The sequence below is a fragment of the Drosophila miranda genome (assembly GCF_003369915.1).
Source record: "Drosophila miranda strain MSH22 chromosome Y unlocalized genomic scaffold, D.miranda_PacBio2.1 Contig_Y5_pilon, whole genome shotgun sequence".
NCBI lineage: Eukaryota > Metazoa > Arthropoda > Insecta > Diptera > Drosophilidae > Drosophila > Drosophila miranda.
This window is the reverse complement of record NW_022881647.1, coordinates 811,784-838,669: the sequence shown is the minus strand read 5'-3', so window position 1 is coordinate 838,669 and position 26,886 is coordinate 811,784. Positions and strand designations below refer to the sequence as shown.

General features: G+C 44.7%; 3 protein-coding genes and 1 pseudogene across 4 annotated transcripts; 2 read left to right on the top strand and 2 right to left on the bottom strand.

Moving 5' to 3' along the window:
* Positions 1-4,533: 4,533 nt before the first annotated feature.
* Positions 4,534-4,910, bottom strand: LOC117194962 (dynein light chain roadblock-type 2-like; the record flags this gene model as incomplete). Its single annotated transcript, XM_033399443.1, has 2 exons — positions 4,534-4,788; positions 4,844-4,910. Coding segments are annotated over 2 exons (279 nt in total), but the record flags the coding sequence as incomplete, so codon positions are not given.
* A 39-nt stretch (positions 4,911-4,949) lies between these two features.
* Positions 4,950-5,890, top strand: LOC117194961 (dynein light chain roadblock-type 1-like). Its single transcript, XM_033399442.1, has 2 exons — positions 4,950-5,463; positions 5,525-5,890. The coding sequence occupies exons 1-2, from the start codon at positions 5,440-5,442 to the stop codon at positions 5,837-5,839; spliced, it is 339 nt and encodes a 112-aa protein (XP_033255333.1). The 5' UTR covers positions 4,950-5,439; the 3' UTR covers positions 5,840-5,890.
* Positions 5,891-7,167: 1,277 nt separating this feature from the next.
* The window catches only part of LOC117194958, a 59,371-nt pseudogene continuing 39,652 nt past the window's right edge, over positions 7,168-26,886 (top strand).
* Positions 20,467-22,638, bottom strand: LOC117194959 (glucose-induced degradation protein 8-A homolog). 2 transcript variants are annotated; one of them, XM_033399435.1, is made up of 3 exons: positions 22,064-22,638; positions 21,262-21,396; positions 20,467-21,195 (listed from the first exon to the last, which is right to left on the bottom strand). In XM_033399435.1, exons 1-3 carry the CDS (start codon positions 22,425-22,427, stop codon positions 20,603-20,605), a joined length of 1,092 nt encoding a protein of 363 aa, XP_033255326.1. In that variant the 5' UTR covers positions 22,428-22,638; the 3' UTR covers positions 20,467-20,602. The 2 variants fall into 2 exon arrangements, with proteins under 2 accessions (XP_033255326.1, XP_033255327.1); XM_033399436.1 differs by lacking the exon at positions 22,064-22,638 and adding an exon at positions 21,492-21,657 and having other exon boundaries at positions 20,473-21,195; positions 21,262-21,394.

Below are 26,886 nucleotides of genomic sequence, written 5' to 3'. Positions count from 1 at the left end.
GAATATGAAAAAAGTCGCGAGTTTGCTTCACTCTTTCAAAATGGTGGTAATGGAAATCAGACACAGAAGAAGAAATTACCTGTAAGTTGAATAATTTTAAGTTAATCGTTAAAAATAATATGTTAGCTTAATATTTTTGTTCTCAGGATCGCTCAAAAAAAATCATGGACGCAATGGATCTTTTTGAAGGAGGTGAAATAGATTATACAAGGGATTTCTGACATGCACTGTTTCCTTAGCTGACCGCTTTCAAAGCAGGACTTCTTTGAAGGGGTGGATGAAAGCAATTTAACTGGAATGTCTTCTGATATGAAATCTTCCACATCGTCACTTCATCGAATGCTTCTCATTCAAGTCAGTCATCTGATAAATCATTGGTTTAAATGAATCCATGCAATGTGTGCCTATGTAACCCAAAGTCTGTGTTGTTGCGCCGTGCAATCACGTAAACATTTGTGGTACATGTTGGGATCAATTGTGGCCCACAACCAAGCAAAAAACGACTTGGAAGAAAATGAAAATATAAAGCCAACATGTCCAAGTTGCAACCGAGAAGTCGAAGAGGCCATGCGCATGTTTTTATTTATAATTAACTTGTGTAAGTTAAGAACGACAAAATTTAAGAAAACTGCTATTATGATTTCTGTGTATTTGGACTATTGCACATTTTTTATTTCAATAAAATCATGTTATAAAATGAAATGCTGTCAAAAAAATATAGTGTATTTTTACATGCGAAATTAGTTAATTATTTTCTGGCGGACTTAAGTCGTTTCGAAACGACATATCTCCGCCGTGTCACAAACGACATTCTCGCGCGGAGATATGACGTTTTGAGACGACATAATCTCCGCGCGGAGGTATGTCGCTTTAAAACGACATAATTTCGCGCGGAGATATGTCGTTTGTGGATCGGCGGAGATATGTCGTCGGAGATATGTCGCTACCCGGAATATCCGGTACCACATGGATTCACATCTTATAGAGCTTTCACTGGGTTCCATTTACACAGGTATCCCTTCAAGAACGGTGCTTTCAGCACGTTTTAATTGGCAGCACTATTTCCCCGAACCAGACTGTATTTGTATGTTATGTATATGTATTGGTTTTGCTGGCAAGCCCTATGACCAAAGGAAAATGTATCGTGGAATATTTCACGGACTACGCTTTGCGGGTGGGGATCGAATACGGTTGTCGCTGCACTCTCTGCAGTCCCCACATGCACTATACCCTCTCCCTTTTTCATGGCTATAACCTTTCACGTTGTCGCGTCTCGCGTTGCACTCGCCAGTTTCCCGTTACGTTGCATTCAAGGAGCCATCAGAGCAGCTCTCACACGCAGAGCAAGAGCCGAAGAGAGAGAGAGAGAGAGAGAGAGAGAGAGAGAGAGAAAGAGAGAGAGAAAGAGATGCATATGGGATATGGAATGGAGAGATGCATGAACATGTGTAAATATCCAAAATATAAAACGAACCCAACGACCGAACGAAACGCGCGACGTAATAAAATCCCTTGCGCTCTGCGGACAACGACGCTGGCTGCTCAGCCGCTGCGCAGCCACATGCTTTTTATACCCGATACTCAAAATTAGTATTGGGGTATATTAGATTTGTGGTAAAAGTGGATGTGTGTAACGTCCAGAAGGAATCGTTTCCGACCCCATAAAGTATATATATTCTTGATCAACATCAATAGCCGAGTCGATTGAGCCATGTCTGTCTGTCCCCTTCAGCGCCTAGTGCTCAAGACTATAAGAGCTAGAGCAACGATGTTTTGTATCCAGACTTCTGTGATATGTCACTGCTACAAAAAATATTTCAAAACTTCGCCCGCCCACTTCCGCCCCACAAAGGACGAAAATCTGTGGCATCCACATTTTTAAAGATACGATAAAACCAAAAACGCAGAATCGTAGAGGATGACTATATGTTTTAGAATGTAAGATCTCAACCAGATCGTATAATTATTATAGCCAGAATCAAGAAAACAATTTCATTCTTTCTCGCTCTGTCTCTCTCTAACACACAGGTTTCATGGTCGGTTTTTGCAATTGCAAAATATGAGTTCAAGGATCTCAGAACTATAAGAGCCAGAGCAACCAAATTTGGTATCCACACTCCTGTGATATCGGACCTTGACCGTTTCGTGTCAAATTTCGCCACACCCCTTCCGCCCCGCAAAGGACGAAAATCTGGGGCATCCACAAATCTCAGAGACTATTAAGGCTAGAGTAACCAAATTTGGTATCCGCAACTTCTGTTAGATCTCACTATAAAACGTATATCTCAGAATTTCGCCCACCCCCTTCCGCCCCACAAAGGACGAAAATCTGTTGCATCCACAATATTGCACATTCGAGAAAAACTAAAAACGCAGAATCATAGATAACGACCATATCTATCAGATTGCTGAATCTGGATCAGATCGGATCATTTTTGTAGCCAAAAGGAACAAATCAATTTGCAGTGGCTACGCAGCGCCCGACGTCACGCTCAGACTGATTTTCTGTCTCTCTCCACGCACTCTTTGTCGTGTCGTTCAATATTAGCGGCGTCTGCCGGAGAGAGCCATACTGACTTAGTATCGGGTAATATGTAACTGTAGAGTTGCGGTGTCCGCAGCAACTTACACGTTCCACCTCGTTTATATTTATAAATTGAGGCCAGCCCTTATGTGTTCGCTCTGCTCGCTCACGGCTATTTACAACAACAGCAGCAGCAACAACAACCAGTCGAACCAAACGTATACATACATACAATATTGTCTCTATGTCCGAACATGCGTGCGTGCGTTTGTGCGAGTCGTGTTTTTGTGATGCCATCGCGATATTGAAAGTACATGTGTACATACAAATGAGCACACACATATATTATTTGAATATGCGTGTGTACATAATTATGTATGTACTTATATATCAAGGTACGTTGAACGAGAATCGAATCGCGTTGAAAACTGCTTGTGTTTGCGAACAACGGGACGATCTGATACGAAGTGCTTCTTTTTTTTAGTTAATTCTTTATATGTACATATGTACATACGTATATATGCATCAGTTAGGTTTTTTTTTTTCACGAAAAAAATATGGCTGCACAATAAAAAGCTGCTTTCCTCACAGTTTTTCACTGTATAATACATTTATTCTTTTTTCAATTTTGTTTCTTGCTCTTTGGCTGTTTTTTATAAAAATTATTGCTGACTGGCTGATTGGGTTGCGTTTTGTTGGTTTTTCTTTTGGGTTTGAGTGCGTGATTACGCCATTTTCTTTACTGCTGCCCTCTGCACGCCCATTCCACATTTACCTTTTCGTTTGAAATTTATTTTTTTTTTGTCGATTTCCACACGCGTTCACTGTCTGGAACGGGTAATATATCTAATTTTTTCAATCAATTTTCTGACGACTTATCCATACTTTTAATGATTTTTTAAATGCAATTTTCAACTTTTATGTTTTCACCAGTGTGGCCGCGGTGAGCCCCTCAGAAATATACCACAATATACGACGCAGTATTAAGATATACCAAAATATACTGACGAATTTTTTAGTCACATTCAATCATATTCCTCGATTTTGATATTCGGTTGAGTATCACTAACTAGTTAGGGTCTTCAGCTCAGAACTCATAATTTTATCCGATTGAGGAATAAATTTCCAACAAGACTAGATAAATTCGGATACTCCTTTTAATTGCTTTGTTTCTAAAATGAGTTCTAAACACAAGAGGTAAACAACGATTTCCAGAAAATTAAACTGTTTTATGTAGAAAATACATGATAACTACAGATTTGTTACAGAGCAACTACGTTTGTATGTAATTATCAAAAGCGACACATGAAGGGGAAATGTGTATGCTGTTGACAAGACTGGCCGTTTTTTTTCATGGAAGCCGAGTGGAAGCGCTAGTGTGCGAAATTCTCCGTTAACCACTCTTTGACACGCAGTTTCTCCGCTGTTTTTGAAAAATAAAGGTTTTGATGGAAAAAAACGATCAGAATACTATGCTGATCGCTACTAATTTGATGTGGCCTGAGACATGGCTCTAAGCTAAGTGACATTTCTACACGATTTTAACATTGGTGCATCGTAAAAAATGTTTTGAAAATACTAGAAAGAGATAGACTGGAATCCTGCAGTGTGACCGCGAAATTATTGATCAAATAAACGTTCTGATCCTCAGAAATAAACGTTTAATTTTCAAAATATACCAATGAAAAAAAGAACACTCACCCGACTGTATTTTAACAGGATAACAGCTTGAGCTTAGCCGGCTTTAAGATTCTTCTTAAAGATCCTTTTACTTAAAAATTCTTAAAGTTTCATATTTTTCGTAGAGTATTTTTTCATACTTTTTAATAAGGGTTGCATTTTAAAACAGTCGGCTAAATATCGCATAAAAACGTTGGAATGTGTGTTAGCACAACGAGGTACGGCTAGCAAACTGGCTCATTGGCGAAAACATATGATGTCAGCGTCCCGAGTCTTTTATGCATAAATATATTTATTTCTTTCACGTACAATTTGAATATATAGAAATGTTCATTAGTTAATTTCAGCTTTTAATTCTCGGGCGTTAGCAGCCTAATCTGTTGGATTTTGAATGACTATGAGTATAAAGTCCTTGTCGGGAGCCACCATGATTTCGTGCTTCTTCGAGCGCACCCGCAGGAATGTCATGTCGTTGGACGGGTCCAAATCTCTCACAACGCTCCGAGCCTTGTCAGCCAGCTGACTCATCAGGCCAGCATATTGCACGGTCGTTGTGTTGTCCAGAGTAGACTTCACCGGAATACCTAATTGGGATCGGATTGGTCATCAGTAATTAAGGTAAGCCATCTATGCACCCACCTTCATTGTTGACCACAATGGTACCTACAACGTCTTTGTGACTCTGGATCCGTTTCAGTGTCTCTTCTTGTCACTGAAAATGCAGGGCGATGATATTGTTTGTAGATTATATTAATACCGGTTGCCACTTACCATGTTTACAATTGATTTGTTTCTCGCAAAAAAATAAACTTTTGTTTGTTCAATATTAGCGATGGACGATACAGCTATCGATAGTATCGATTGCTGACAAATTTTTGCCGAGAACCAATTGGTTCACCAGCACCCCACCAACCAGTTCCATAAGTTCAATATATCACATATCGATATCAAAGTTTGAAATTAATTTCAAAATGATTTGGACTAAATTTTTAATTATATAGATCTACAAATATATCCCTTGTGCCCAAGGGGATATTCCCTTGGCACCAAATGAACGTCCTACTGACTTTTAATGTTTTATATCTATTGGAAAATATATACTGCACCATTGACCCACATAGCGCCGTTTCTACTGGAAACGCGTCATGGAGACCACCCAAATCATTTGTTAAAAAAAGAAACTAGGTGAAAAATCTGTATACAAACAGTTTATTAGAGATAATCACTGTAGCAAAATGTTACTAGATGCTCCAGAAAGAGTAAAACTATATACATTTTTGTTTTAAATTAGTTTGTTCATAAATATCCTCTCCTTCATAGCCCCCTCGATCTCTACGGTACGTGGAGGATGCTTTCGATCAGATCAGTAAAAGGAGAAACATTCGGGACATAGTAATTCTCAACGATCTGGGGCATCCGGTAAAGAGTACTATGGGTCACGATGACTCCGTTCAGTTTGCTGGACTTTTCCAGGCGATTCGCGCACGACTGGAGCGAGGGATGAAGATAATTGATCCCACAGATGAACTTTTAATGCTAAGAGTACGTACAAAAACCAACGATGTGCTGCTAACGCCAGACTCCAAAATCACAGTTATTGTCGTACAAAACGCCCAGAATGATTTCCAAAGATAATTGATTCTAAAATAAAATTTAATTGTACCTGACACTATAAAATCTGTTAGATATATCAAAGGTCGGTAATTACATTTTCTGTAATTATGTACATTAATTCAAAGGCGATAGGATGCTTTTCTGCTGAAACAGTTTAAACGGAATTATCGAATTATAGTGTTCTTATAAATAGGAGAATGTTCAATCCAAAATATTTCAACAGAAACGAAGAATAAAAATAATCAGTGGGTGGCAGAAACTGGTCAGTCCCAAATGCTTGCATAGGTCAATCTTTCAAAGCAGATTGGCAAACATATTAATTAAAAGAATAAAAGAACTAGGGTATACAAATTGTCCGAACTACCGGCCTACAAGCAACAAGTGTTTATTTCATGCCCTGACGTTTTATTTCGTTGACCTTTCTCGTTTACACCTTTTTTTTAGATACAATCCAGTAAAAGGGAGGGCTTAAAACCAGCAAGTCTTGTAGAAAATTGATTAATCCACCGGATAAAAACAGCTGTTTTAGGCTGAGGATTATATTTAGCTAGTAACATTAAACCGAACATAAAAATCGAGGAATATGATATTCAATCATGGAGAGAGAACGATTAACCCATAGTCGACTAGTGGGTATTAAAGTACACTCCACTAAAACAGGAAGAATTTTGGCGCAGTTCAGTTGAAAGTTCAGTTCCACAAGAAGAATTTACAACCAGTATTATTCCTAGATGGTATAGATGGTATATAGCCGAAAGCTGGAGACATTCGGACAGTCGCTAAGGGTGAATATGCCGCAATTATTGGATAACATTAACAGCACACATCATTGTTCATTGTTGGGTTGAGTGCCCTTTACCACAGTTTTAAATAAATCGCACATTAATGGAACTGGTTTGGGTAACTGAAACGGTTTTGTAACGGATCATCTGTTTGAACAGAGGGGTTATAAGTGGGTTAAGTTCGTTTTTTAATCGGTATATTTACGGTATATTCTGACAATGTGACGATATATTTCTGAGGAGCTTATCGATATATTTTGTAGCTTTTCCAGGGTCAAAATTGAACCGACGGTATATTTACGGTAGTTTCATCAATCTATTAAATTTCATTTTTAACGCTATAAAGATATCCAATAAAAGCAAGTATTTAGAATAGGCCAGTCAAGGCCAAAATTGATTCATTAATCGAATAAAATTATGTGGGCAGGGCTGAGCATTCTATCTTGCTAGTAATATTCGACGGAATATCAAAAACGAGGAATATGTAATATAGAACTTGAATTCGTCAGTATATTTTTTAAATGAGACGGTATGTTTCGTTATATTTCAGACGGTCGGACGGTATATTGTATCGATCCGCGGTCACACTGCGCTTATCCGCCTCGCATTGCAAATAAAATTAAACAAACACACATAATCAATCTAATTGCAATCGGAGAAAGAAGAGCAACAATACTACTAGTGCGTAACCGATCCGATCCGACCCGACTTTTATACTCGTGCAGATTACGTCGCGGGCGGAGATTTTGTTGGTGACGTCGCCGTCTAGGGCGTTGAGCAAACAAACGTAAAAAAGCGAAACGTGTAAACGTCGTAGAAACCAATAAAGCAGACGAAAGAAAACGAATTAAAATACGCAGCAGATACAATAGAGCGGGAGACGAGAGAGAGAGAGAGAGCGAGTTGGCAGGCAACAGCTAAAGAAGCAACAAGATTTGTTGAAATCTATTCATTTTTGTCATCTTTTCGCAAATTGTGTGCTTTACTAAAGTGTATAGTGTTTTTGTGCCGTGTGTGTGCTGTGGCGTGGATTCCACATAGAGTTTTGTAGAGTGCAACCCCAGTTTGAAATTGAATCGGTAAATGCAGCGCCGCAAAAATGTGCAGCCTAACTTTGAACAACGTTGTGAATGTGACGCAGCAGGATTTACACGACCTACTAGAGGTTTTCGAAAAGAAATCCTTCGAGGCGGCGTCCTTTGAGGAAGGCACAGAGGTAAGTGTAAGCTAGTGTGTGTCTGTGTGACATACATTTGGTCGCACGTGCTTTTGTGACTGTTCTTGTGCCGGAGCAGACATGCAAACCGTAACCGAACAGTGTGCGCCTACCCTACCACAAGGACACGTCAGAGGGCCATTACTCCGGTGCCGCGCCCCAAAAGTGCGGCTTAAACCAAAATGGCTGCCGTCGTCAAGTCTCTGTCTGCCCTGAAACGCGCACAAATCGTATTCCTCAAGAAATCAATAAGCATCTTGTCCACTAGGAGACTCTCATTCATTGGGTCTGCTGCCAAGTGGTATGCTCCTTTCGGCACCTCGTCTTTCGGGCCTTATCGGAATTCTGTGAAGCATATCAAACTTTGACCTCGATCTACAAACGAAATTTCTTATAAGATATGATAAGAGACTCCAACGCGGTAGATTTATACATAAATCCACCTAATCTCTATCGTTCTGGGACTCGTCTTCGAAACATTCATGACAGGCATAGCTACAGCAGCCACATGGGTGAACTTAGTAGGCTTTTATTGTTGTTACTTTTGCTCTCCATCTACACCCCCACCCCCGATTGTCACGCATGCCCGTCAACGCTAAACGACAAGCCTTTCGTCAGGCAAACACATGCCCCGCTATCGGGCAATGTAACACGGCATTACTTAGCCGGTAATGGCAATAGCAACAGAAACAACACCAAAACATAGCCTTGCTGTTCCGCTACTCATTGGGATGCCCCCCTCCCATCAGGGAAAAACACTTGGTAACAAAGAAAGAAAGGAAAATCTAAATAAATACTAGGCACGTTCGAATCTATCGTTTCCATTGAGCTTCTGTTGTTGTTGTTGTCGGTGCTTTTGTGTTTGTGCAGCTGCTGTACAAATAATTAATATATTGCACAGCAATTGCCAATTGCAATAAAAGACTTTGTTGCAGCACACACACACACACACACACACACACGGAAAGTATTTGCTGACTGGCAGTTTATCAAACAGTTGTTTTCCTTATCACAAAAAAGCCACCACAAAACAAGCGCCAGCTTTTCAACTTGATTTTCCACAATTTTGCCCCGCATTGCCCCTGTTATCTGTGGAGCAACAAGTTGGAAAGCCTTGGTTAAACAGGTCGACTATGGTATACCCAGCACTTTTCTTTTGGATAAGCAAATATCTTTAACGAAAGAAAATAGGCACTAGGAAAATATATGCAATACCACCCACCGAAAAGGGGCTTTACACATACCCAATGTACCCTTTGCAAATAAAGGTTAGCAAAACCTGTACCTTGATACGAAACCTTGCATTTGATTGGAGGGGGTGCAAAGGGTAAATATATTTTGTTATTATTCTAATAAAAAATGCGGCTCTCCAAAGAGTTCAAGGTTAATTTCAACGTCGAATGGCTTGATTAGATTAGCAAGTCTATTAAATACTGGTACAACACTTTCTGTGGGAAGCAAAGGAAAGGTTAGGTGGTAGACCTGGCCAGAAATGGGGGTGCCTGCAACATGCGCACAGCAGCCGTAATGGGAGTCGATCTAGAGCCGAAGTTATCCTTCTCTCCCGAGTAGGAGCGAAGGTTAAATCCGCGAGAGTCACAATATTTGCACTGCAACTGTAGTTTACACTCGCATGTGCACTCTCTCTCTCTCTCAATCTCTCTTTACCTCCCTCTCCTTGCGCTTAGCTCGCGGGAGAGGAGTGCGAAACGAAATATAATCACTCACCATTTCGGAAGCACACATTGTGCCCCGAGCGGACAACTCCCGTAACTTTTGCTCTTTCTGTACAAAAATAGCTCTCGTTCGGCAAGTGACCAAAACAATTTGCGTCTCAGATAGGTTAGGTTAGGTTAGGTAGAGACGGCCGCCAAGCTCGCTCGGAGCCCAGCACACTTAGGCCGGTTTCGGCCCGTTGTGATACCGCTTGGGATCATTCCCTCCCTGCAGATGAGACTTCATGTCAACAGTTGTCCCATCCAGATGCCCTTATAAAGTTGACGATCTTTCTGGGACATAGCGTGGACATCTCCGAGATGTCGTTCAGAAAGGCAGAGCCCAAGTGATGCAGCCTCCTTCTGCTGAGAGCTGGACAGGAACAGAACAGGTGTTCCACTGTTTCCTCCTCGTCCTCGTCTCTGCAGCTGCAGCAGAAATCATTGTATGGGGCACCCAGCCTGTTTGCGTGGGTGCCTACTAGCCAGTGTCCTGTGAGGGAACGTATGACTGCGCTGCACCTTTCCCTGCCTAGTTTGCAGAGCTCTGAGGTGCGCTTCTTATCTATGGTCGGCCATGTTAGCCGAGCTGTGCGACAACGTGGCCCTATTTGCCACTTGTTGTCTATCAGTCGCGTGTACTGCTCCTTTATGATGAGCTTGCAGGTGGCCATAGGCATACAAATATCCTCCTTATCTTGGAGAAGGGGGTTTGTAGTGCCAGATCTGGCCAGCTCGTCCGTTATGCAGTTGCCCTCGATATCCCGGTGGCCCGGGACCCATATAAGGCTGATAGCAAATTGCTGAGCCATCTCGTGAAGAGATCTGCGGCACTTCGCCACAGTAGCCGAGTTCGAGGAGATCGCGTTAAGTGATCTGATCGCAGCTTGGCTGTCGCTGTAGATGTTTAGATTGGTTGCCGTGGTGGTAACCGTGTGAAGGCAGTACAGAGCCTCCCTGATTGCTGTAACTTCCGCTTGGAAGACGCTACAGTGATCCGGAAGCCTGAAAGATTGCCTTATGTTAAGTTGTTCAGAGTAGATTCCTCCTCCAACCCTGCCGTCCAGTTTTGAGCCATCCGTGAAGATGCTTATGGCCCCGTCTGGGCCGGGGAGTCCCTCGAGCCAATCGTCTCTATGAGGGATGATTATGCTGAATGGAGTCTCCGTGTGCTCCATTGGAACTTGATAGTCCGTTCTTGCTGGGACCATGTTGTTTTTATTTAGTATAGATGAGTGACCTATGTTCTGGGGTACCCATTGTTCAGAGTCCCTAAGACGTATTGCTGCCATTTCTGCCCGCTCCTTTCCTGCAAAGTCAAGGCTCTGAAGGCATAACATGGCGTTTAGCGCATCATTTGGTGTAGTTCGAAGAGCTCCACTGATGCAGAGGGCGGCTGTTCGCTGAACCTTGCCCAGCTGATTGGTGATTGTCCTTTATGTTAGGGCAGGCCACAAGACAGTAACTCCGTAGAGTATTATAGGTCTGACTATTGCCAGATATATCCATCGGACTATTTTGTGTGGACGTTGACATGCAATGACTGCATCTTTCAAGAGGCGATGCAGTTACTGCACCGTCAAGTGGCCCGTGTGACACCAGCAGAAGGCTGTTACGCGCGGATCCCAGGCAAAACGCAGCCCTCCTCCCGCTCAACCGACCGAGGGGCGCTGCCGCATGACGCGCGGTGCGTAGACGAACCAAACGCGAACATGCAAGAAAGATAGCTATTAGACTAACATTCGAGGAAAATTAGTACTAAACTTACTAAGAAACTAAGCATGCAATCAAAGTACAAATACCACTACAGTTACTAATTAAAAGAAAGGTGTGTAAGGATTAATAATTTAATAAGAGGAAGAGAATTAGTGGTGGATATAATATGGTAGAGGGAATTATAATCCGAGCATAAGACCCTAAACGGTTCATGCAAGGAATAATTCGATCTACAAAGTGGAAGGAACAACGGTATAAAATTTCTAGTCAGTCTAATAGGAATCGTGAAGTTTATGCGGCTCAACAGATCAGGGCTGTCTATGTCACCCCTGATCAAGTTGTGCATAAATATCACACCAAGCATTTTTCTACGGTTAACTAAGGATGGGAGGTTTACTAATAGTAGTCTACTAGAGTAAGATGGGAGTCTTACACCCGCATCCCAGTTAAGGCCCCGCAGAGCAAAGAGTAAAAAGTTTTTCTGTACTGATTCTATACGGTCCTGGTGTACTTTGTACTGAGGGCACCATACACAGGAGCCGTATTCTAAGATCGGACGAACAAGCGAGGTATAGAGAGTCTTTGTTATATAGGGGTCGTCAAATTCCTTTGACCACCTCTTTATAAACCCAAGCACGCCCATGGCCTTATTTACCATGGTAGAAATGTGTTCGGAAAACTTTAACTTGGGGTCTAACATAACACCCAGATCATCCACCAGGGTAATTCTCTCAAGAGAACCACCAAATAGAGTGTAGGGAGCCAACAAAGGGCTAGAACGATGAAATGTCATAACTTTGCATTTCGAGGCATTAAGGTGTAACAAGTTTGCACAACACCATGACTGAAAGTTATTGAGATCGGATTGCAAGCGAGAATGAAATGAAATGTCCTTGTACTGGACACAGAGTTTAACATCATCCGCATACATAAGTACTCGAGAGTATGTTAATACTGAAGGTAAGTCATTAATAAAGAGTGTGAAGAGTAAGGGGCCTAGATGGCTGCCTTGTGGTACTCCCGAAGAAACCTTTACTGGGAAAGAGAGGGAGTTTTTGAAGAGGACTCTTTGAGACCTAGAACAAAGATAGCTAGAAATCCATCTCAGGAGGTTGGGCGGAAACCCTAAAAGGTCAAGTTTATGCGCTAAAAGGGAATGGTTTACAGAGTCGAATGCTTTACTAAAGTCGGTGTAAATAACATCCGTCTGTAAGTTACCTTGAAAGCCTTTAATAATGAAAGAGGTAAACTCTAACAAGTTCGTGGTGGTTGATCGCCGCCTTATAAATCCATGCTGAGTTGGAGATATAAGTGACTTGCAGAGATGTTGCAAGTGCGGAGTTAAAACCTTCTCAAACATTTTAGGAATAGCGGATAACTTTGCTATACCTCTATAATTTTTTGCATCAGACTTGCTACCTTTTTTATGGAGAGGAATTATAAACGATTCCTTCCAGATCGGGGGGAAGCAAGAAGAATCAATGGATAGGGTGAATAGTTTAAGCAAAGGTCCACACAGAGCCTCGGCGCAGTACCTGAGTACACAACCTGGAACCCCGTCTGGACCCGGTGAAAACACCGGCTTAACTAGTCGAAGATCATGAAGTAGGGAACATTCATTTAACAAGGGACTGAAAATGCCGTTCGACCTCGGTAAACCGTATGGGTACGGATGACCAGAGTAGCTTTCCTCAGAATAGGTGGTTTGGAAGAATTGGGCAAAAAGATCGGCAATTGCCTGATCATTATTTGCCGACGTATTACAAAATGATAGCGAGGATGGGTGTGCGGACGTTCTACGCTTACTGTTTACGAAGCTGTAAAACTGTTTAGGGTCCTGAGAAAAACGTATCCTGCATCGAGATAGGTAGTTCTTATAGCATTGAGCATTAAGAACTGAAAAGTTTGACCGAGCTAATACATAGCGAGAGTGAGAAGTAGGAGAACCCACTTCTTGAAATTTTTTATAAAGTCTTGATTTTAAGTTTTTTAGACTGGATAACTCTTTGGTAAACCAAGGGGGTTTTCCAGATCTAGTCGGACAAGAAAGCGGGACACAAGAATCGAAAAATGTGCCAAGAGCATTGTAAAAAATGTGTGTGCCTTTTATGATATCAGTGCACAAGTACAAAGCGGACCAATCAAAATCCCTAATGAGGTTATTAAGCTTCGCAAACTCGGCTTTACGAAAGCAGCGGACACGTTCGGGCAGCCTACTCGACCGATCCAATACAGTTGGTCCTATATCTAGCGACACCTCGAAAGTAGGGTGGTAGGCGTCTTCAGGTATAGTGAGCGGAAGGGCTCGGGTTAACAACACTATGGTCGGATCCGATACAAAGCACGATACAGGTGGAAGCAAGACGGGAAGTTGAGGAAGAGGAAGTTGAGGTTGAGGTTGAGGGTGGCACACTGGAAAGGTTTGGAAGGGATATGGGCGGCCTATTCTTCTTCTTAGCCTTAAACTCCTTCACCACCAAATGCTCCGGCCAAAATTTGGCGGAGCAAATGGTGTCAAATTGAGTTGGGGAGATGCTTATCTTAAACGAGGCTATCTCCCTGGCATAAGAGAAGTTAAATTTCTCCACCTTTAAACCCATGGCTTTTATTTTGCTTTGAATAAAAGCAATTACATCATTAGATGTGAGGTCAGGGGCCAGCCGTGAAACAAAAACTTGTCGTTTTGGTGGGACTCCCACCAGTGGTTTAGTCACCACAGGCCTAGTACCTGTGGTGGCAATATCCGGAGGTCCGGAACGTCTATTTACTGGTGGGATCGGGATAGACGGGACAACTAGCGAACTTGCGGACACCACGGACACGGACGCTGCAGACGTACTTGGCTGCACATTCTCCGAGGCGATGAATTCGGCTACCGAATCTGCGTCGCCAGCAGCTGTCGTTGCCCTTGGAGTGGCAAACGAGATCAACTGCTGCACACTTGGAGTGGTCGGAGTCAGTTTTTCGGCGGCGCACGGCTGAGTGACGGTTGGCAATTGCAGATCCCGCGGAGTGACCTTTTTGCGCCTCGGAGACTCATTCAGCAGTTTTAAACCGCTAAACTGAGCCTCCATGGCTAGTAGCCGATCGTATTGGTTTTTAAAACCAACGGTCAGCTCCTTAAAGCCACTCCGCGTCTGCCTCATGAAAGCCACCATGTCTTTCTCCACCGCACGGCATGCCTCGCAACTGTAATGCAAGCCATTACGTTTGGCTATAGCATCACTCACGAGGCCAGAAAATCCAGCGCATTTTGCGTGCACTTCGCTGTCGCAGAGCCAGCAGGGGACATTCGGCTGATCGTGGGTGATCTGCTTCTTACAGCTTTTTTTGGCACAGACCACAGCGTATTCCATTTTATTTTATTATTTATTTATATAAATACTATTATTTGCAAAACAAATTGGTATCAGACCAATGTGCCAGACAACGCTCAAAGCGGAATTGGTAAAAAAAAGAGAGCAGAGTGGAGAGCGGTTATAGCGAGAGCTACTAAGCAGAGAGCGCTATTGCTCAGAAAGTTTAAAGAGCGAGAGAGAAAGAACAGTTATTGAAGTTGAGGTGATAGCGAGAGAGTGATAAAACAACAAAAGCTACCAGACGAGAGCGGACTGCAATGCAATGTAATGCGTACTCACTCACTGCAACAACACAAACACAAGCACAAGCACAAGCCGACGCCGAAAAATAAAAAGTTAAATAATGTTTTAACACAAATCAAAAGGCATGCACTCGCGTAATAGAATAGGTTTCCAGATTGTTGTCTGGTTAGGAAGTATAATTAGAATTTACACACGTCGGCATAAGTATTTTGACAAAGCTCTACGCAACGTTTAGCGTTGAATTTTGACGAATTGCTACGTGTTACAGCTCTCTTATCTGATTTACCGCTAACTACATGAATGCATAAAGTATATTGCAAATTATCTTCGTAGTTGCATTTTGCGTTTTGTTAATATGCTTCTTATTCTCATTCGTAATCTGATCTTGGCTGGACAAAAGTATTTTGTCAGAAATTCAATTAATTTGCATTGATCTGCTGTTGATAGAAAGCGAAACCATTATTACGGATTATCTCAGTTTAGAGATTGTAAATGCTGATAAAAATTGTTTTCGTTTAATAATTTGTGAAATATGAGTAACCGAAAGGAATTCAGTGAATCTCTTAAAAATGAAATAATAGTGAAGTTCAACTCTTTTATTTCAGTGCAAAATATCAGTAGATTATAGTATATTTCACGTCAGACAAACTGCTATAAAAAAACAAATTTAAAAAAACCAAACGCTACACGTTGTGGCAGACCACGAAAGACAACTGCCAAGGTAGACACTTTTAGTTTGCGGCAATTTAAGCAGGATGTCTTAAAAACTCCTCGATCGGTTGCCAATGACTTGAAGGGAACAGGAAATTTTGATGTCAGCGAACGGACAATACGTAGACGTCTTAAGGAAACTGATTTTGGAACATATATTACTAGAGCTATACTGCAAATAACACAGCGCAATAAGTCAAAGCGCCTTGAATTTGCCAAAAAATTGATCGGCAAATAATTTTAATTTTGGAAAAATTTTTTATGGAGCGATGCAAGTGCTTTTCAGTTTCATGGCTCAAAAAAAAAAAGTTTTCGTAAGAAACCTAAAATAACGTCGCAAAAAAGTAGCACCCATATGTGAAAGAGCGAGCCATGGAGGTGGGACCGTAATGTTTTGGGGATGCGTCGCCTACAATGGCTTGGGAAATTTAGTTCCTGTAGATGGCAGCATGAATAAAGAGAAATATTTGGAAGTGCTAAACCATCACGCTTTCCCCTCTGGAGATAATTTGATTGGGGAGTCCTTTACATTCCAACAGGACAACGCCCCGTGCCATAAAGCTAAAGTCGTTACCCAATTTTTGAAGGACATTGGGGTTAATACTTTGGACTAGCCGGCCCAGAGCCCAGACTTACACATTATCGAGAATCTCTGGTCTTATATAAAAAGAAACCGGACTCCAAATTTGACAAGGAACCGTGAGGATACAATCTCAGAGGTGAAATCACTCTGGAGAGAAATTCCATTGTCTTATATCCACAGCTTAGTGGAATCAGTTCCAAGACGTCTGCAAAAGGTGATAGAGGCAAAGGGAGGGGATATATTTTACTGATTCATTATGAAAAGTTACTTCGTTCCATTAGTTTATGTTTTTTTTTCACATTTTATAAAATGTCAAAATACTTATGCCACCGTCTGTTTACGAATAATTAATTTTCATTTCAGAATAAACGCACTTATCATACTTTTTGTACATATTTTTATAAGCTTAATATAATACCTATCTACGATAAATAAATATACTTTCTACTTAAGAAAAATAAAAAGTTACAACCAAATATGCAGTGCATAATTTTTGTCAAAATACTTATGCCGACGTGTGTAGTTAGGAAAACTGTTTATTCAAAACAAAAGGAAAAAATGCGGAGCGCAAAACAAAAACACGTCTGATCACTACGAAAGATACGAAAGAACTGGAGTGATGTCACCGTCCTGCGTATGAGCAATTGATCAATGAGCATCACCAAGTGACGGTCCACCCCCAGGTCAGTCAGGGCTTCTGTAATGGCGCCCGGTGTGACGTTGTTGAAGGCTCCTTCGATATCGAGAAAAGCTATTAGTGAGTATTCTTTGAGATGCAGGGATTTTTCTACACTCGAGATCACTTCGTGAAGTGCCGTTTCCGTGGATTTTCCTTTCCGGTAGGCATGCTGCGCACTTGAGTACAGCTGGGGACTTATGGTAGTCCGTAATTGTAACCCGATAAGTCTCTCAAAGGTTTTGAGTAGGAAAGACGATAAACTGATTGGTCTAAAGTCTTTCGGGGTTGAGTGTGACGCTTTGCCTGCTTTAGGGATGAAAACTATCCTAGCCTTAAGCCACGCTTGCGGTATTATACATACCGCCAGTATCTTCCTGAAGATACTATGTAGCCAGTTGATGGCCGTCTCCCCGGCCTTCTGAAGTTGGGCCGGGATTACCTGGTCCGGGCCTGGCGATTTAAACGGGTTGAAGCTGTTTACTCCCCAACTTATGTTCCGTTTTGTAAGGATATGGTCCATCGATTCTACCGATCCCTCTCCTGGGAGGTGTGACGGCTCGGTAGATGTGCATCCGGGGAAATGCGTGTCGAGCAGAATGTGTAGGGACTCCTCACTAGAGTTGGTCCACGTGCCATCATTCTTTTTGAGGTAACCTACCGAGGGGGTAGCTTTTGAGAGAACTTTCCGGAGTCTTGCGGCCTCCGAAGTTTCCTCGATTTCGGAGCAATATTTTTGCCAGGAGGCTCTTTTAGCCTTCCTCGTTTCCTTTTTGTATAGTGCTAGACTGGTTTTATAGTCTGCCCAGTGAGTATCCTCCTTAGTTCTTGTGGCTCTATTGAAGTCCTACAAGTTCTACGAAGGGTGTCTAGTTGCTTAGACCACCAGGGGGGTTTCTTCTTCCCCCTTGGTCTGGTAGAAGGGCATGCTGCCTTGAAGGCTTTGTTGCACGCATCCGTAAACCTGTTCACAAGACGGTTTAGGTTGTCTTCAGTGTTCGGGCAATTAGGGGCGTTAGGAGGGAGTAGCTCCTCCAGGGTTGTGTTATATTTTTCCCAGTTGGCTTTTCTGGGGTTGATATAGTCGGTTGGTTTGGGAATATCGAAGGATAATATCGTCTCGATATACCTGTGGTCCGAGAAGGAGTGGTCTCCTAGGACTCTCCAGCTCTTGATTGTGTCCAGCAGTTTGCTTGACACTAGCGTGAGGTCAATGACCTCCTGCCGATTTTTAATTATAAATGTGGGGTCGTTACCCCGATTGCATATGAATAAATTTGAGTTCAGGATGAAGCTGAACAGTGACTCACCCCTTACATTCGTGTCCGTGCTCCCCCATTGGGTGTGGTGGGCGTTGGCATAGCAACCTATAAGTAGGTCTTTGTCCGTCCTTTCGCTGTCGCTGGCTATTTTGCGAACAAGGTCGTTCGGAGGATCATCCTCCTCGTGGGCCATATAGGACGCCACCAGCCTGAGATGATTCCCTTTTAGTTCTAGGCTTACCGCCGTGTTATCGCCATCGCTATAATTATGGAGCAGAAAGATATTTAGGTGCTTTCTAGCAAGTATGCAGGTACGGATTTTACCTTCATTTTGGGATACAATGATCTTGTATTCCCTCGTCCCCAATCCACAGACCTTGCCTCCTACCACCCAAGGCTCCTGGATCAGGACTACGTCGGCTCCGCTTGCGTCTAGGAGGAGTATGAGAGCAGCCGATTCTGCTTTACAGTGGTGGAGATTTATTTGAAGGATCCTTAGGACCATCTTCAAGATACTCCACCACCGTGATGTCCGCGTCCGAGTCATCTGAGACTCTCTCTCGGCACATTGACTCAAAGTCGAGCATCAGCTCTGTCTCTGAGGAGAAGCCTTCCTGGTCTGGCTCCAGCTCGTCGTCAGGCGCTTCGATCTCCGCAGCGACATCCTGCACGTCTGGGTTGACGACCGGAAGCGCCGCGGCCGCCGCGTCCGATTTGTACACCTTGATGGTGACCGAGCTGAAGCCGAAGTTTTGCTCTCCTTTTGCTGCCTCTATCGGGGCCAGCGACTCTTTATTGAGAACGAGCACTGCCTGGTTAGTCGGCCCTTGTGTCGTCTCAACCTTGGCTACCTTCCAATCTGAGGTTGGTAGTCCTGGGTTGCATCTCTGCAGCATCTTGAGGATGTGTTCTGGCTCCTTAAAGGTAGCCGGCACCCAAATTCTGGCCCTCGATCTGCTGGGCACCTCGCTCCAGTCGACTGCGACGAGTTTCGCCCCAGCATAGACCTCGCCGACCTGCGCTACCGCCGCTTTATATAGCTTTACAGAGCGCTCGTCTTCGCAGGCAATTATCTTAACATTGCCCTGGAACCACCCCATGTCCTTGCAGACTGGCGGAGGTCCAGGGTCTTTGTCGAGGAGTTCGAAGCAGCGGTCGGCCAGTGCCGCTTCCACCCACTTCCACTGACTCCTTGGGATTCTACCCTCTGCGCTGCCTCTGTCGATGACACCAATTAGCGTCCTCTCCTTGGCAATCTGCGCAAAGGAGACATTTGGCAGCACTCTGGAGCGCTTTGCTACCGGTCCCGGTGTCTCCTGCTAGCGCTGCCTCTTGGCTTGGGGAGCCACCTTTTTCTGTTCCAAGGTGAACTCCGGGAGCACGGCCGAAGCCCATTCCACCTTCTTCAGCCAGTCGGCTGATGGGCTGGCTTCACTGCTGGCGTGTTGCCGACGGAGTATGTGCCCTGCACTCCTCTTTTCGGTATATGTGTAGCGTCTGGCTTGGGCGCTTGTCGACGGCAAGTCAACCCCCTCCGCTTTACCAGAAGGTCGGGCAGCCGCAATATTGCTTAGCTTTCCTTCCAAGGTGTCAGCTTCGGGAGTTACCTTGCCACCCACACCGGATTCGGGCTGGGACCCCCTCGGGTTCGCACAGGCACCTTCCACCTTGCAGGTATTCCCTACTATAGAGCCGGTTGGGCCAGGCCTTTGGGCCGCTGCCTTTCCGAGCTTGGGATTGCTCCCAGTTGGCATTTGGGGAGCGTCGCACTCATTTGTTTTTTTGTTTGTTTTTTGGTTTTTGTTCTTGTTATACATCCTGTTCCCACGAGATGCAGAGAAAGGGAAAGGTCAGCCCGGGCAGAGATCCACGTTGCCCGGGTAAGGCATCATTAGAACAGGGGGCTGCCAAGTCCCTGAGCCCTCCGTTAGCGACTGGGCTAGTTTTTATACCGGGCCCCCAGCCAGGCTGACTCTCGGCACGGGTCGAGTAACACACTTAGTCCGGCCCGGTGTGAGGTGGGTGTGAGGGTTGGGATGTGGGTAGGTATTGTGTATGGATGGGAGTGTGTGAGCTACTTATTGAGGCGGCACCACAAGCGCATCGTCAGTGCTGCTACCTAGCTAACACCCGCTGGCTGTCCGGGACTGCTTATTTCGGTACTCTCCCGTGAGGGATGCCCGCTTATTCGCAGCTGACCTACCGAGGTAGGCCGTTCGCTATCCGCAACCCGCGACCCGTCCGGTGGCCTCAGCTAGGCCCCCTTTGAGCTACCTGACGAGCTCATCAGACCAGATGCGTCTCAGATAACGCCGACTACGTCCGACTGATGATGGAAACGCTTTCAGTTTTAATCGGACTAAAGTACCATAAATGTACACCAAGATATTGAAACGTTTATTATGCAAATCAAAAAAAAAAAAAAAAAAAAAACACCAAAAAACATTCATATTTCTGGATTAGTTTGCAGCATAGACACCGAATTTGTGGGAGCACCGGTTGCACTCTGAGCCGGTTGCACTTAGCCCTCCTGGAAGGCCCGCTTGATCTCATCCTCGAAGTCGGGCGTCTCCAGATCTATACGCCGATAGTCCGAAATGCCCTCCATCTCCAGTCTGTCCTGGGCCCAGAGGATCAGCTTGATGAGGAACATCATTTTCGGCTGGACGACCTCCCCGCCCTCGTACTTCAGGATGGCATTGTTCAGCTCCCCGGCCACCTGCAGCCGGTAGGCGGGCCGCATCAGGTCCCCGAAGGGACTCTCCTCGGGCTTGTCGAAGGCCAGCAGGGCCAGGGCGCGCTGCATCTCCCGGATGTTATCCGAGTGCACCTCGCTGAGGCCGGACTCCTTGCTCTGGGCAAAGTCGAGGGCCTGCTCCACCTTCTGCTCCCGTATAAGCTCAATCAGCCGCAGCTGCTGCATGTGGAAGTACATGTAGTTGTTCGTCTCGAAGAGCTGCGGATACAGCCTGTTGGCCAGGTCCATGGCATACTTCACTTGGCCACTGCGCACAGCATTGCGGATCCTCACCCGATCATCGATGCTGTCACCCAGAGAGCTCGGCTCCAGCGACGACTCGGCCTTGAAGCGCTGTGCCGCCTCCTGGTATCCCTCTGTGGGGGGTTAAGTTGGAGCCGCTTTAACGATTTCTTTCCCCTGTGGCGTGGGAGGACACAAACCTGTGATCAGATAGTTCATCACCAGGCGATTGAGGTCCGCCTGCTTGATCTGAAAGCTCGACATTCTTTGGGCCCACAAGGTATTGGGGTTCGATGCAGCCATCCGGAATTGATCTAGTATACGTAACAGGTACTAAAAGATAGAGAGAAACAGAGAGAGAAGGAAAAGAGAAGAGAAGAGAGCGATGGGAGCAGAGCCGACTGGACTTCGTGCTGCCTTAGGGTCTTACCTCTGGAAAAGATCTTCAATTAGAATGGAAACCTTTCTGATAATTGGATTTTAGGGATTATATGTACTATCTAGGGATGTAGACTTTTACTCTAGGAATGAGGAAACCATCCAATGTCTATCTCTATGATAATGATGATCATTATCATCAAGCTCTACACCAACAATGATCATTATCAATTTTGTATTTTTTAATGCTTTTGTTTTTCTTTATTTTGCACACTTGATGATTTATTTTTATAAAAATAAAACCTTGCCCAAAACGACATTGAATGTTGTTGCAAATGCAAAATATATTTATATATATATAGTTGTATGTATGTGTGTGTGTGTGTGTTGATGAGTGCGCATGAATGTGCATGTCGTGTGGAGCGCCATCTTCGTGTGTGTGGGCGCCCAAATGTACGATAACTGTATCGGGCCAAAGCCCAAATAGTGCTAAAAATAGCAATAAGTTGGGTATACCTTTAAATAATTTTTCACTTTTCCCCAGACGCACTCCCTCACTCACTCACTCTCTCTTTCTTTCTTTCTTATAAAATGTGTATTATTTGTTGTTGCCACCGAACCCACCTGTTGTTGTAGTCGTTGCTATAGTCGTTGTTGCTGTTGCAGCTCCAGCCTGCTGATTATGCTTATGTTGGAAATTATGGAAACTTGATGGCCGTCGAAAATTCTGGGCCCAGATAATTGGTCGCCAAGGTGGATGGGTTGGGGAGCCACCCGGAGGCTGCGGAGCGAGTGGTGTATAGACAACTGCAGCTGCAGTTGGGTCCTGTTTCCTGGTTCCTGGTTTTCGGTCTAGGCTGGTCGGTCGGCCCCAAACAGTGTTGGCCTGCGCTACGTTGAGCGTTTCCTCGAGCACTGGTCCCGGGATAGAAGCACTTGGTCCTGTGTTGGGGCAGAGTCTCTGGTTTTCTGTATCCCGCCTCTGCATTCCAGTCTGCAGCGAATTTTCTGCTGCTGCTGCTTCCTGCGCGCACGCATCCCTGCACTGCACTCGTTTTGGGGGTTGCAACTAACGGGAACTCTCCGCGCAGCTCTCCTACAGTGCGACCTCTGCCACGAGTGACGCACACGTTCGATGCTGGCTACCGGGCACGCCACGCTCTGGGGTCTGCTGCACGCCTATGCCCGTTGGCAGAGCTCTCTGCGGACACCCCTCCCTGCCACGCCCTGGCAGATGCAGCTGCAAGCTGTGCCGCAGTCATTGTGTGGGCGCTTTGAAATTCGCGGCACAGGAGCGCATGAATATCAGCGCAGGGCCGCGGTGACTGTCACACCTTCCAGCGCAACTGCACTTCCGCACAGTGCGACGCGAGCGGTAATCATGGGATGCCGATTAAGGGTTGTTCCCACACCAAGAACTCCCTGAACATCCGGACTATATTGCATAATAGTTCTAGCTGTTGTAATCTGATCTTTTCACGGTCAGTACGTTCAGTGCCCCACCTCTTTGAGAGAAAATTTCTCATTTTTTGATGGAATTTTGGAAAATTATTCAAGCCTGGCCAAAGCCATTTATTCGCCTTGGACTTTGCCCCACTGTGGGTTGATGATAACGATATCGACACACCGTTGACTCTGTGCGACCTTTTCTGATTTCCTGTTGCACGTTGAACTTTACGCCCACGCCTGGGCACGTGCCCCCCATACCACCGTCCTTGAACGGCTCCGCGTGTGCAGTGGGGCAGCTGTTGCTGAAATGTGCGTCGGCCGGACCGCAGACACTGTGACAGGTGCCCAGGAGCAGCAGCAGCACCAGCAACAGGCACTGCCTACAGTACGGCGGTTACGAATGGGCGTACTAATGCCTCCGGTGGGGGGCAGATGCAGCTGCTGGAAGTGCATGCGGGGGATGCAGCCGACCGGCGCATGTCCAAGAGAGAAAAGAGAGCGAGAGTTCGATTTGATTAAGGGCCTCAAAAATGCGAGTTCCAATACTTCCAGAGATGCTACGGCCCCAACCCCAACCCCAATCCTTTACCGGGCGGTCCTCCCTCCATTATGAGGCATTAGTTGTGCAATTCTTCTGATGGTCGGGTTAACTTTGTCGGAACAGAAGGTACCACGCGTCCATGAATAGAAGAAGGGCGTCGCTGGGCCCTGGCGCGATGATGCGGGGGATACCCCGCTGTTTTAGATGGATGCTGGAGTGCCGGGCCGTAGCCCTCCCACCGGTTGCTGCTGTTTCCTGCACGCCTGATAGCTGGTAGATAAAATCGATAGTATCTGAAATGGCAATGCCGTGTTTTTAGGGAATGAAACGGCAATGCCATGTGCAGCAAGCAGCAATGCTTTGCCGTTCATAACCTATTTTCGATGAGCGGCAGAAATGTGTGGGTGTGGGCTCTTCATCAGAGCGGATGGGGAGCGGGAGCGTACCTGGAAACAACTTTCTTTATGTGTCAGCTTTTCGTAAGTTATCGACTGCAGTGCAAGCAGTCTCGTAGGAATTGCTTTGACTGCCTCTTGGTCTGTCTGTAGATCTTTAAACAGGAATTCCAATTCTAGAAATTACAAAATGATATCCTGTGAATTAAAGGACGTTCGTGAGTCAAATAAATACATGTACTTCTTTGATCTTTGTGGGTTGCGTGGGCGAGTGCAAATGTCTTCCTGATTTCTGTCAGAGAAGCAAATAAATTAAGTATTATGATGCAGATAGAGCCCCCACCCATACTCCCACTCATTGTGCTCAATTATAACCGCATGTGTTTTACGCGTTCGAGTAACCAGCCAGATGTTGGCATTGGGGGGAGGCTGTTGGCCCACAGCAAAGCTTCCGGCTCGAACGTGTTTGGTTGTTCTCCCTCCCACGAAAACAAAGCGGTTTCAAAGTCTCTTTTGAAAGTTGTTGACAAGATACAAATGTGGCTCGGGTCGGGTTTTTTGTTTTGCTACATGCAACACACACACACATACATACATACGTATGCAATCTCTATTGCACCAGCAATTTGCATATTAAAAGCTCACTAATCAAATATCCCCCCCATTCGTATAATGAAGAGCAGGTTGTATAAAAATGAGAAGATTGACGATAAGTGAGTAAAGGAGTTTTCTTTTAAAACTCTTGAACAAAACTTTAAAATTCGATCGGAAATATTTAGGTGTCCGATTTTGTATTATTTTGTAAGGAAGCGATCCTGGGCTGGGGTACATATCTCAGTCTACGCCAGGGTCGAAATTACAGTAATACAGAATCAATACGGAGGTCTTTACTATGCGATAATACCGACAGGTGTCGCCGAGAGTACCTAGGCTACCGCCGGACAGTACTTACGGGACCCCGCCGGCCTGAGAGTTACTAAGAAGCGGAAAGGGGGTCTTTGCTATGCGGAAATACCGACAAGTATCGCCGAGAGTACCTAGGCCATCGCCGGACGGTACTTACGGGACCCTGTCGGCCTAAGAATTACTACGAGGGTCAGGGATATCGACGAGCATCACCGAGAGTGCCTAGGCAATCGCCGGATAGCACTTACGGGACACTGTCGAACTAAGAATTACCACGGGGGGTCAGGGATATCGACAAGCATCGCCGAGGGTGCCTAGGCAATCGCCGGATAGCACTTACGGGACACTGTCGAACTAAGAATTACTACGTGGGGTGTTCAGTTGCAGAAATATGCTTAAGTAATAGTTTATAATACCCGTCGGCATAACACAGTGGCACCGTGACACAGTGTTCTATTTAACATGTAATATAATACCTCACGACAACACACTGGCCACTGCAGTGAGTTCTGCTGACAATGCACTCTCTCCGCAGAGGGCGAAGACAGCGGGGCAGTTGCTGACCATCAAAATATCGCAATTGCCCACCAGACACTAAAATTATCCATAATACACAAAACATATATTTTACAGACTCAGCACTTTTGTACCTTTTATTACCTATAAATAAGAATAAGTTTTATCAATAAAATCAGTATCAGAAACAGTACCATAACTGCCTGTCACTCATCTTCCATCGCAATCATCAGAGGCTGTCGCCGTGTCTTCAGACCCTCCCTTGCGCACCGTAGGATACCCACTCCGCAGTCCAACTGGTTCAAGTTCTAGTTGCGACGACCAAACTGTAGACGCTTTATGTACCGTATGCAACCCAGCTTCCTACACACACACACATTAACATTTGGTGACCCCGACCTTAGTCATCCTTTCAAACTGTCAGACAAGCTACAGTGAAAGGATTCGACCTGGACATCAGATTGAAGCAGTCAACAGGACATCTTCAATAAAAATTTGGCATCAGGCCAAATGGCCTATACACTTACGGTAGCATCTCCTACCAATAAGTATCACTTTGGCAAATCTGACATATTCAGGTTATCAGCCAACAGAAAAACAGCTATAGAATTCGATTACCACCACGGCAATCAATTTTTGTTGTTCCGTGCGTTCCATAGATTGGAAACAGCACAAATCCCTCCATCCAACACATCACCTGTACTATTACCTTTCTGACCGACAACGGTTGCGATTCGGAGCGTATCCAGCTGCAAAGCAAATAAAACACTCCCAACGGGTCAAAAGTAATAAGTACAAACAGATAGAATGGATACACATATGGAGGCAGAAGCTGCCGCTACAATGGCAATGGATGTACAGCAAGAGATTGGTGAGGAAATATCGAGGTGCATTCGGAACTTTAAAAAAGATTCCCAAGAACGAAAGCAAACGGCCTCTTATTTTCAAGCCAAAACATCAGCACTCGAAAATGTGTGGAATCGCTTCAACAAAAACGACTCCAAACTTCGCGATACAGACAAAACGGATGAATACGTAAAATTCCGTGAAGACTTACGTACAACATGTAAGCAATACATTACGATTTTTACCGAATGCATGGATAAGCTATCACAGACGTCTAGTGCTCGTGGGGAACGTCAAATCGTCCCTAAAGAAAAGCATGAGAAACCTTCAGTAGGTCCCAAAGAAAGCTATCTGATCCAGCAGTCCTCGAAGGATTACAGCAAACTGCTTTCACTATGTCGCCGACAAAAGGCCATAGTAGAGTCCGTTAAACGCAATCTGAAACAACTTTCAGAGGCGGAAGGACGCACATCAAGTGATTTGATAAAATCACTATGGACTCCAGCGCAGGAAGTCCACTTCACAATTCATGAGGAATACGAGGACCCAGTGGAAGGAGGATATGACATGGAATCCTACCTAACACTGGAAAGTAAGGTCCAAAGAGCATTGGCAAAATCAGCCACACCAAACACGGATAACGTGCAGCTTCCACGCATCAGCATCCCAAAGTTTGATGGGGATCTATTAAAATGGACCCAGTTCTTCGATCTGTTCTCATGCATGGTGCATGAGACCAACATGTCTACGGTGAAAAAGATGTGGTATCTTAAAACCTTCGTTACCTGCGAGGC